General features: G+C 39.5%; 1 protein-coding gene across 2 annotated transcripts; it reads left to right on the forward strand.

Annotated features, from left to right (window-relative positions):
• The first annotated feature begins 3,525 nt into the window (after nucleotides 1-3,525).
• RBP5 (retinol binding protein 5) lies at nucleotides 3,526-10,506 on the forward strand. Of its 2 annotated transcripts, XM_072423795.1 has the most exons (5): nucleotides 3,526-3,723; nucleotides 7,732-7,910; nucleotides 9,919-10,020; nucleotides 10,123-10,218; nucleotides 10,364-10,506. In XM_072423795.1, exons 1-4 carry the CDS (start codon nucleotides 3,651-3,653, stop codon nucleotides 10,168-10,170), a joined length of 402 nt encoding a protein of 133 aa, XP_072279896.1. In that variant the 5' UTR covers nucleotides 3,526-3,650; the 3' UTR covers nucleotides 10,171-10,218; nucleotides 10,364-10,506. The 2 variants fall into 2 exon arrangements, with proteins under 2 accessions (XP_072279896.1, XP_072279895.1); XM_072423794.1 differs by lacking the exon at nucleotides 10,123-10,218.
• Nucleotides 10,507-12,517: the final 2,011 nt, after the last annotated feature.

The following is a 12,517-nucleotide window of genomic DNA, read 5'->3' on the forward strand; positions in this document are numbered from 1 at the left end:
CCCTGCTCTTTTTTTTCTTTCATTGAAGTCAGGCTACTGCTTTTCCTATGATTAGGTGTTATACCAAAGGCAACTTTTTTTTGTTTCAATCAAGTTTGAGTTTAAAAATAAAAGCAGAAATACAACAATAAACATTAACAAATGAATTTTAATGCATATACCAAATGAACATAACATACATATGATGTACCAAACATATCAAAGGAGGAAGGAAAACATACAAAATGACCATGAAGAGCAATAGACAAGTGATTACAGGTTATGTCCGGCAGAACAATGATGTATACCCAAACCATAAAAAAGGTAAAGGTACAATATTTATAACAATCCATTCACGTAATGGTGGCACTAAACCAAAACTTAGTGGGGAAACAAGGGGACAAACAGACAAAAAACATAGCCCTAGGGAGTTTTAAGGGGGAGGGAGTGGTGGAAATGGGGCAAAGTAGGAAAGGAAGGGTAAGGTAAATGATGCAAGCAATAACCTTGCGATAACCCAATCTTGAAATGGAAAAAATGAATACATAGATTTAACATAACACTCTATATCAACGTGAGGGGTGGAAACCACCTCACGACAGATAGGTCTGGAATTGACGAGATTCCTTAAACCAGTCCCAAGCTGACCACATTGGTTAATATCTGTCATATTGATCTTCGGATCAAAGGCAACTTTAACATAACAGTGACATCCATAAATTTATGGACAAGCCTACATTGGTATCTTCAGGACCAGCTAAGAGTTTGCTTAAACATTTGCATCAAGTGCAAATAGTTGAACAGGAAGGAATTTTCTTCTCTCTCAACCAAATTGCAGTTTAGCTTAGAGTACAGCCAAAGATAATTACAATCACAGACAAGAAATTAGCCAGCATCATCCTTTGTCCTTAATTTATCACTGCAGTTCCTGTTCTAATAAGATTGTCTGGTACAAATAGGAGCTGAAGTCAGGGCTGGTTTTACACAGACTAAGCACAAAACATTTTTAAGGGACCTGGACTGGAGACATGGAATTGCAGTGACATAGACTGTACTTTGCCCCCAAAAAGGTCACTCATGTTGGTATCCATCTTTCAGGGGTAAGAACGTTTCCATTTATAAGATCTTTCATGGCTGTCACATTGCCTCTGTCCCTGTTTGAGCCAACTGTAAATACCCTGGTGCAGTAGTGGACCACCTAAAAGATTCGGGGGGGCTCAAGCAAGACACCAAAGGGCCACACATTTCAGTATATATATTGCTACAGAAAGCTGTTAACAATTGCAACTAAAGGAGATGCCCATAGACAGCAGTCTCATGTAACATTGCATATATTAAATATTATGTATGGTATGCCATAGGTGATGTTACAAACTGGGGACTGCCCCAAAGGACATAAAGATAGCAAGGCAGGGGAATCTTTTTATTAGATTGCAAAGCAGTTTGGCATTATGGGTAAGTCATTGCTTGCCCGGACACTACTATCAAAGGGCTACACAGCAAATACTGTGGATGTGGCCCTTAGAGAGAAAGCTTGGCATTAAGGCTCTAATGTATTGCTTGCCAGCTGCTTCACTTTCCATTATACACCATACATGCAATTAACCCCATGAACTTAGAGGTTGGGTACTCACCACTATACCCAAAGCTGAAGGGAGGCTAAACACTCAATTGCAATACATATACATTAAAGTTTTTATTTGACAAAGGATTTGCAATTGTGTTAAGCTGGTCTTTTGATACAGACATGTCTAACTTTGTCCAACACGGATTGGTCAGCAGTCTGTCCCTGGCCTATGATGGGATGGTGAAGGAGATGCAGGTCATCATTCCGCTTTCTCCTCCTGCTAAAATGCTCAACACGTATTGGATGTTAATGCTAGTTATATACAATTTTGTTAGTACTCTGGGGTAAATGCTTTTCATTTCAGCGAGTTTGAAATCCATCAAAGTACACTTTTAGAGCTCCCCCTCCAAAAGTTGATGGACTGTTTTGTCTATGCAGTGGCACAGACAGTATACTTAGTCCTATAAGGAATTAAATCTTACAAACCAGAGCCATGTGTTGGGTTCATGTGTGCCAGAATCCATGGATTACACTGCACAATACACATACACAAGGTATAGCACAGGGTACAGAGTGCAGCAATTTTGCTGTTATATTGACTAGGTTTGCTAATAAACCATATAGAGTGCTGTTAAATTTTGCATTGTTCTTTGTATTCTCCATAACCCATTAGATATAATGAAATAACCCATTCTGGGTAGTACTTGGCTGGGTCACTGTGAGTAAAGAATGACCTCGCTGACCTCTTAGCAAGCAAACTGATGGACAAAGCCACTCTGATACCATAGCTAAGCCGACCTCATCAGCCTGACACGTGATGGATAATGACATTCTTAGCCACATCTGCTTAAAGAGCATATTTTTATAATGACTGTATGCAGAGACAGCAACATTTCCTGGAGACACCAATGTGCATTATCCCCAATTATATCAAATAATAGAATGAAAAGGTCAAGAGAGCAAAGTGCTGTTGTAGGACACATAGCAATGGAAAATGAAAGTACAAGGGCAGGGAAATGATGATGTTAGCACATGTGTTACTTACCTGGGGTTCTACCAGACACCCGAACAGGAGCAAACTTGGAAAGTGAAATGGTTGGTACAATATAGGGCAAATTTATAAGACCAGTGGGCCAAAAATGTTGTGTTTTGGTAATTGTATGTAGTTATTACCTATGATGACAATATATATATTCTTCACCTTGACCTTGAGGCTTTACCTTTCCAGGAAGTTTTCCAGGAAAAGTTAGAAGTTAAAGTCAAACAAACCATATAACACTGTTAGGGTGCTTACGACAGTCAGCTATCATTTGTATGAAATACTCTGCAACATCAATCTGTACTTTTATCTACAACCACATCAAAGGATTAGTAAACTACGATATATTCCATGTTTGTTCTTGGGTTTAGATATAACCTAAAAGGATTCTGACGCATAGCCGCATGGCAAACTGGCAGGTACCCTTCAAATAAGATGCCTTTATCTGTTTCAATTCCTTCTCCTCCCTGCCACTCGATTGCAGTCCAAATCTTTTATCAGCACCATGTTGGATTATGTTGGAGATTACAGAAAGTAAACTTCTTACTTCTTGTCAGGTGAAATATTTTGGGCCTTGGTGAATGGCTTACCAAGCCAACTTGGGAGAGAGGGGTTCACATACCCCCACCTTTTACCTTTGGCACTGTGTAATTACAGAGGGCTCTAATGGAGCAACAAACATCCCATTCCTAAAATATGGATATTTATAAGATGTTGGTCAACCCCTTTTGGCTATAATGGGCCACATTATGAACTTGTGCCGAATCAGCCTAAAGTGCATTTGTGGAGTTAGGTTGGAGAACTTAAAGGAACCCTAATACTTCTAGCAAGGCAGAGGTTAATTTTGTTGTTATTGTTGTTGCTATAATCGGAGATTATATTGCAGCATGGGCCTGGCTGACACATAATGGGGATTACTGTGAACATTAAAGGCATGCAGAAGGAGAGAAGAGAGGGAGAAATCATTGTGACACGTGTCTAAGCACACACAGACTGAGACCGGCCCAGAAGATGAGTTAGAGCGCCCTTGTAGAAGATAAGTACCATCCCGTCTTGTGTTACATTATGGCTGAAGAACTGACCGGAAAGTTTGTGTTGGTGTCGCAGGAAAACTTGGAGGAATACCTCAAGGCACTAAGTAAGGAAATATATTTTAGCAGATAAAGAATATATAAAACCCAAAATCTAAGATTCAGGAAAACTTAGATTTTAATCAACAGTTGACAGTGCAAAACCATTGCCATCCAACTAGTAGCAGCGTTGTCAGCCTACCATGCACCCATCTTTTTAAACTTTCCTACCCGTCTTCTTGTGTTCCATATCTCCCTCCTATTGTGTGATACCTCCTCCACCTCCTAGATTGTCAGCTTTTTGGTGCAGGGTCCCCTTTTTATTGTATAACGCTGCGTAATAGGTTGGCGCTATATAAATCCTGTTTATTAATAATAGGGCTTCATCAGTCTTCAAAAGGAAGTGCTGTTACAGGCAGGATAAGTGAGAAACATTGCAATAGATTCACCAAAGGAAATTGATTAAGAAATCAATGTTATATGATGTATGATGCCAAACATACTGAAAAAAAATAAGATTTAGGGTTTTATTGCATTTTAAGAAGTATGCAGATTCAAGTTTAAAATAGAATAGGAAAGGTTAGAAATCCTTGAAGTTTATTTTTTACTGCCTGTGCCTCCTTTGGGAGATTCATTACTTCCCAAAGGTGAAACAGAAATTGCAACAAAACCTCTACATAGTGAGGGAAATTCATCTCTTATATTATCCTAATATATTGATATAATCTTAATATTTAGGATCTTCCACTGTCACGTGATAAAATTAATTTAGAGGAGTAGAAAGGGTAAAGCTATCCAGGGGGACACAGAGAATGATAGAAACCTTAAGCTAGGTACACACTTCCAATAATTATCGTTAGAAAATGAACAATTACGGCCGTTCAATGATTATGCATGATTAAATTTGAACGATCGTATTTTGCACAACTCTGTACATGCTGTAACGGTACAATCATTCAAATATAATCCACCAATAATGTACACACGCTAGATACAATAGTTTGAATGATGTAGGGAGTGACATGTAAAGGAGAAAGTGTACTGCAGAAACATGCACGATCACTGAACGACTGCACACACAATAGATAGTGAACGATCGTCGGTCAATCAGATGCGCTGTGGCTGTCGTTCATTTCAAAAGACAATCCTTGTTCATCGGTTAGTCGTTAGTCACCTTTTTTGTGAACGATTTTCGGCCGATCAGTCGTTCATTTTCAACGATAATTATTGGAATTGTGTACACAGCTTTAGTCTTTAAAGATAGCAGCTTTATACGCTTTAAAGCGTTTTTCTTAACTAAGGTTACTCCAGAGGTTGCTGGGAGTTCCTCAGGTCAGTTTAATTGACACCAACGATCTGTAAGGATGAGATTCTTCCCAATGGCCGGCAATGTAAGAGGAATTCTTCCCACTGACCACCACACTAACATACTGTGAGCTGTGGATATATTAATTATAGCCGGGGTTCCCTAAGAACTGAAAGTTATTTTGAGGGTTCTCCGATGTTAAAGTGATCAAACACTGCTTTAAAGGATATTGTGGGGTAAATATTTAAGCTCACCTTGTGGGTTTCTCCTTCTGGAAATGCTAGCTTTCTGTATATCATGCTAAACCTTTGATTTCAAGATACATATTGAGTTGCAAGCATGCAGTTTTCTAGCTGCAACTTCATTCCAACCCAACTCGTTGCAAGTTATTGAATGAGAAAGAATTGGAACCAGAAGCAGCCAGGCCAGTATTTACAAAAAGGTGATAGCAACATATTTTAGTTATAAGTGCTTTAAAATGTACCTGTTAGAGAGGATATAAAGGGGTTGCCATTTCTGATCTGCTTGTGACAATGATATTGGCTTGTCTGTCCTTCATGCAAGTACTCTGGATGCACTTGCTATGACCCTGTATGTTAAGCTCCATAGCACCCAGCCTGCAGATAATAGTCATAGGTAATGTGCCAGTCAGGCTTGTATTTATCCATTGTAGATGAGCCATTCACTCTCTGTGTATAGGCATCACTTAAGCTATGTACAACCAATGGAGATGAGCCAATCAGGCTTTGTATAAATATTATAGATGAGCTGTGTATAAAGCAACATACACACACTAGACATTTTTCATCCATGATCATCATAATCAAATTATAGCACGTGTACAGCGCTCATCAATCCGTTCTGGTGGATCGAGCAAGGTGGCTCAGGGGTTAGCACTCTGTCCTTTGCAGCGCTAGGTCCCAGGTTCGATCCCCAGCCAGGACATTATCTGCATGGAGTTTGCAGGTTGTCTGCGTGGGTTTCCTCCGGGTACTCCGGTTTCCTCCCACATCCCAAAAACATGCAGTTAGGTTAATTGGCTTCTCCCTAACAATTGACCTTAGACTACATTAATCACATACGACTATGGTAGGGACATTAGATTGTGAGCTCCTTTGAGGGACAGTTAGTGACACGACTATGGACTTTGTACAGCGCTGTGTAATATGATGGTGCTATATAAATACTGTATAATAATAATAATCAAATACTGACCAAGCAAGGACGACTAATGAAGTTCCCTATGAAGGAGAGCACATTGGGGTGTCCCTTGCCCATCTTCCTTTCCATAGAGTGTGTGTACAATGCTAATTCATTCTCCTGCCACTTGAAACCATTATGAAAGATCATTTCCAGTGACAGATATCCAAGGTTTGCACATTGCAAACATCTGCCAATTAGGTTGTATATGCTAATGCTAATTCATTCTCCTGCCACTTGAAACCATCATGAAAGATCATTTCCAGTGACAGATATCCAAGGTTTGCACATTGCAAACATCTGCCAATTAGGTTGTATATGACCAATGAGGATGAGACAACCAAGTTGCGTATAAGCATTGGAGATGAGCAAATGAGTCCAGAATTTCCAATTCAAGAATAGTTATTGGGTTAATATATGTGGTTTAGTATGGTGAATGGCTACAAGGTTTCGGAGAAGAATTATAATAAGGTGTGGTGTATGAGTTCCGAAGAGGAGAAAAATCTCAGGGACAAGGTCAGCATCCATCGCTTTTGATCTGGAGCACTTGAAACAGAAGTCCGGGCTGGGCCAAGTTAGCAAAGAAGTCTGCATTGGGCACTGTGGTATTAGTGGTATTATTATTAGTGGTATTAGTGGGGGACAGGTAAGGAAGAAGCATTTCCCACCTCTGCATCATCCACTTTTGGACCTCCAAATAAAATTCATTCACTACTCTTTACTACACTAAAATTCACTACTCTAACATTGTAAAATTATACTTACCTTACCCCTGTCTTCTGCCCACAGACCCTAGCAAGAATGGTGTCATGATTTACTACCACATTCCAAAAACATGCAGTTAGGCTAATTGGTTTCCCCCAAAAATTGACCTTAGACTGTAATAATGACATATGACTATAGTATGGAGTTTAGATTGTGTGACTGATGAGGGACAGCTAGTTATATGACCATGAACTTTGTACTGCGCTGCATAATATGTCAGTGTTATATAAACACTGTGTGATAATGTAAATATAATTCTTTTTTTGGGGTGCATTTCTTACCTTCTATTTCTGTGCTGATCAAGTAAGTAGATCCCAGGTGTGAGAATTAAGTCATCTTGACCCGGTCAATAAATATGGCCTAGAATAATGGGAAAAGACGACAGCAGCAATGTCTGAGTAATGGGGGATTTGTTTGTGGCCAGGTAACTTGGCAGGTAAGTCTGCGTTGTGTACAAATATCCTGAGAATGTTTGTACATTATGGCAAAACCAAGAGCACCAGCAGTAGAGTTTCTATTCACTTTAACATGCTGATTATAACTAAATCACAGCTAAGTATGACCAAGTTACAAGATGTACCCCATTCTGTTTGGCAATTTTTGGAATAAAAGGTGGATGGTGATGTACCCTGACCCAGGCAAGCTACTTTATGTGCAAATATACAAGGTCCATCCGTCCCAGCTTGGTCATTAGGAGGTAAGACTTCGACACCTTGGGTGCTCCAGAACCTTTTCCGGTACTCCTGAGAATCTCAGGTACCCCCAAAGTAAGTCAAGATTTGTTGTTCTTTCTCTCTCTCTACAGATGTTAATGTGGCTTTAAGGAAAATCGTCCTTTTGCTGCGACCGGAGAAAGAATTTGTGGTAGATGGGAACCACATGATTATTAAGACACTCAGCACTTTCAAAAACTACATTATGGATTTTAAGTTGGGTGAGGAGTTTGAAGAGAACCTGGCTATTATTGATGGACGGATCTGCAAGGTAATCATACAGGAGGGAATCTTTTATTGATACACAATCATTTTAATATAGCTGGTATGTGCCTGATCTTTCTGTTTTTCTTTAATAATAATTTTTTAATAATTATAATAATAATTTTATTATAATAAAAACAATTTCCCACCCTTCATTATAGTCCACTAGAACCTGCAATATTTTGTTGTAGTAGACTGACGCCTAGTGGTGCTGATCAGAACTGAATAAAGGGTGGAATTGATACCCAACCATCTTAATTTGATGATACTATTGTGATCACAAAAAAAAAGGATCATCTGCTCCATCAGGTCCGCTAGCAACATTTTAAACCACAATAAACCTTAAGATGAGAACGGTTCTATTTAGGGGAATGCTAACTAATTATTTATGCCCTAAATCACACGAAGACATGTGTAATGTGTGAATGTACCTTCATTTGTCACATTTTACAACAATTGAGGATCTTTTGAAACAATACTCCATGAATACTCCCCATTCTTCTGTTGCTAAAACCACTCTCCATTCCTCCATAATGAAACCCTGCTTTCCTTCATTACTAAACCACCCATACCTCCATTACTGTACCCCTTTTCTCCATTACCAAACCATTATTTTATTAATGATAACCACTAAACCCCCATTCCCACATTTCTACCCTTCCCAAACCTCCATTCCTCCATTACCTATACCTCCCTTTCTTCCATTACTAACCACTCCCCATTTCTTCATGATTAACCCCCCACCACCACCATTCCTCTAATACTATCCCCCCATTTCTACCCTTTCTCAATTTCTTCATTACAAACACCTAATCTTTCATTATTACCCCCCACCCCCTTTCCTTAATTACTAAACCCCCCTATCCTTTATTACTAGACCCTCTTTTCCTCCAACACGAAACCCACCCATTCCCTTGACTAAATCCACCTATTCCTTCATTACCAAACCCCCCATTGATCTGTTACTACCCACCCCAAATCATTTCTTCTTTACTAATCCTCGATTCCTACTAATCCTCGATATTACTAATCATCCATTATTCAATTACTAAACCTCCCATTTCTCTATTACTACCCCCTCCAAATCATTTCTTTATTTACTAATCCCCTTATCCTCCATTACTAATCATCCATTATTCAATTACTAAACCCCCCATTTATATTTTACTACCCCCTCCGCAATATTTCTTCTTTACTTTTCCCCTAATCCTCTATTACTAATCATGCAATATTCACTTACTAAACCCCCCATTTCTCTATTACTATCCCCTCCGCATTATTTCTTCTTTACTAATCCCCTATTCCTCTAAACCTCCATTATTTCATTACTAAACCCCCATTCCTTCTTAACCTGTCCCACCCATTCCCCTATGACTTATCCCCCCATTCCTCTATTATTAGGCCCCCCCCCCCCCCCCAATTCCTTCATTACTAAAAGTATTTCCATATCTGGACAAAATTACAAGAATAAATCATCTTTAGATGTATTTAGCAGAATGGGGTCATAGGGAAGGCTGCACATTTGCCCCCTTCCCCTTTTCTGTTTTGTTAAATACTGGTGAGGGTTGCAGGGTAGACACCAAGACGCCAGCACATAGCCCATACACACATACACACACACACACATATATATATATATATATATATATATATATACAGTATATATATATATAGCCCATAGACGCCAACTACCTACAAGTGCAGCTCCCTGACAGCCAGGTGCACAGCTTTGTCCATTGGCTCCATCCCTCTGGTTTAGGTTGTAGGAGGTTGTATTGGGGCCCCTAACATCCTCTGGGCCCCATAATCCTGTCTTACAGGAGGTTGTAGTAGGGCCCCTAACATCCTCTGGGCCCCATGACCCTGTCTTGGTTGCCCTATGGATGGTTTGGCTCCAAGTACATCCATGCAATACGAGGAATTGTGCATGTACTGCATTTTTTGCATCCTTTCCAGTCATACACTATAAGTCTACATACTATTTCTGTTTAACATATTTCTGTTTTTTCTTTTAGACAACGGTGTTCTGGGAAGGCAACAAACTGGTGTGTGAACAGAAAGGAGAGGTGCCAAATCGCGGCTGGAAACAGTGGGTGGAGGGCAACTTGTTGCACGTGGTAAGAAATATTACAAAAATGTTTTTTCCACTTTAAGTAAATGAAAAGAATATAGGAAACCTGTACCGAGAGGGGTGAAATCACTGCTCACCTCTTTTCCAGCTCCATGCAGTACCTCTTTTCTGCCACAAGATGTCCTCAGTGTTCTAAGTTGAATAATGCTGGATGTCAATTAACGGAGAGCATTGAGAACATACAGTGAGTACAGGGAGCCCCCATGCAGCTAGGAACATCATCGCTCTGCCTTCTTTCTTGGACAGAGAACCTGTCACTTTGCTTTATAAGTGATCCCTAGGTATGAAATATGCTTTGCATTGATATGACTCTTATTCTCTTCCTACAGGAACTCACAGCTAGAGATGTGGTCAGCACACAGACCTTCCGGAGGGTCTCGTGAAGAAGACGAGATTCATTTCCTCCTTTGCTTTTAATACATTTATCAATAATTGGCACTAGAGTTGTTTAATAAAATCAGATTTTACTGTACCTGGTGTAGCTTCCTTGTGATTGACTGGATCTCAACTGAATAATAAATATGATTTAGGGGCCTCCCGTTGTTACCCTAACAAGCAGATTGCTGTTGTTGCTGGAGACCCCATAGGGGAGATTTTAATCTGAGTTCCCCTTTAAGTACAGAACATGCTTTTCAAGCAATTACACGTTTTTTTCTCAATTTGCCAAGCGTGTCACAAGTTTGTTTTACACCATTTAAATATTATTCATAAATCATTTTCTCAGGATATTAAAAGATAATATTCCAAGCTGTGACCACGCAGGAACTCTGATGTGTCACAGCGGCTGCACATTTCATGCATTTTGGATGATGTTGGTACAGAGTTCCCATAGAGTTTCATTAGATGTGATTATACTCTGTGACCGCAGACAAATAAATGTCCAGAGGCACTGAAGGACGCACACGCTGCAGACATAGACGGCATTGTTCTGGTGTTGGTGTTGTGGAAACCACAAGTTTGGATGATCCACAATTTTCAAGTCTGGAGGGAACGATTTCTGACCTGTCACTGTCAATGTTTCTTAACAAAGCTTTTATTATTAAAAAGCCATCTTTGAGCGGAAATCTGTGACTGTGTCTAGGCTGGGATGTCATCAGTCTGCTGCAGGCAGAAGGAATCATTGCCTCAGTCTCCTCTCTCCCAGTGATCAGACTCCAACATTGTAACTTAATAGCAAAGGTGAGAGGCTGCAGTCATAGCCAAGACCTGCACAGGCACCAGTACTGACATGGTTGTGTCCACTCCTGTGCATTTTAATAGGCTGCCCAATGCAATATCATGCAGATAAAATGCATTAGGTGCACATTCAAAAGCATAGTGCATAGCAATGATTGGGTGCATTGCTGCATGCTTTGATGTATGCAGGAAAGTTGCATTGGGTGCTCCTAAGAGTAAATGGCAACCCAGTGCACCAATGCATGCCTTGTGCTTTGACACGATTGCAATGATTCATTCTTTTTTGCATTGTGGGTTGTAGAGAAGTAAGTCATGTGATTTCCAATACATGAAAGTACCAAGTGACTGTCACTGCTCTCGCAGGTAAATAGGTCTCTGGGTGGAAGGCATTTGGTATATTAGGTTTATTAGGTATATTAGGGCAATATACAGGTTTTCAATAACAGCCACAAACCTAGAAGTCAATGCCATCTCATTCCCTGTTCTTTCATATTGACCAGTGAGGATTCCAATGCAAGCAGCTTTTAACATATTGTATTCCTGACCATACTACTTTAATACTTAGGGCTCTATTTATAAAGCATTCCCTTTTAAGTTCTCTGATAAAATTTGATTTCTTCTTATTCTTTTCCTATTGTGACAGCTGTGCACTTGTGATATTTGGCCACTAGGTGGCAGAACGAGTCATTGTTTTAATAAGAGACCTCTAGTAATATAGAACCATAGAATTCACCACCAGCAAAAATCAGTAATAAATATTAGTAGAGACCATAGTATATGCTTTTTAGTTTAGTTTTTTTTTTACTTGGGGCATGTCCCCACACACTCTCCTGGTGCCTACTACCCAAGCAATTCTGGTGACAATATTCAGCAGCTATGAAACTAACTTGAAAAGTTGTCAGGTGGCTTTAAAAAATAACTATATAAGATTTTTTATTTACAGAAAAACATCATGCATTTTTTACTTGTCCCCCCAGTCTTGGCTCTTTCCCCTATCCTTACCCTCACCCTATCAATTTTGTTGACAATACCATGTTCAGGGCTTTGCAATTAATTTATAAAGTGGCAAAATAAATTTGTAAAATGATGAAAAAAAGCCTTATTTTTGTAAAAATGTCTCCACTCATTAAAAAAGGGTTTTATGGCGAATCAACAAAACAAAAATGACTGCTCATTCCTGTTTACAGAACCAAATAGCTAAAGTCAGCATAAATCAGCAGGCTGAAAGAAAGAAGCCCCAATTCTACACTCTGGATAGAAATCAGCATTATCAGCCCCCCTTATACAAATATATATATATGTTAAGA

This window comes from Pyxicephalus adspersus, chromosome 10 (genome assembly GCF_032062135.1).
Source record: "Pyxicephalus adspersus chromosome 10, UCB_Pads_2.0, whole genome shotgun sequence".
NCBI lineage: Eukaryota > Metazoa > Chordata > Amphibia > Anura > Pyxicephalidae > Pyxicephalus > Pyxicephalus adspersus.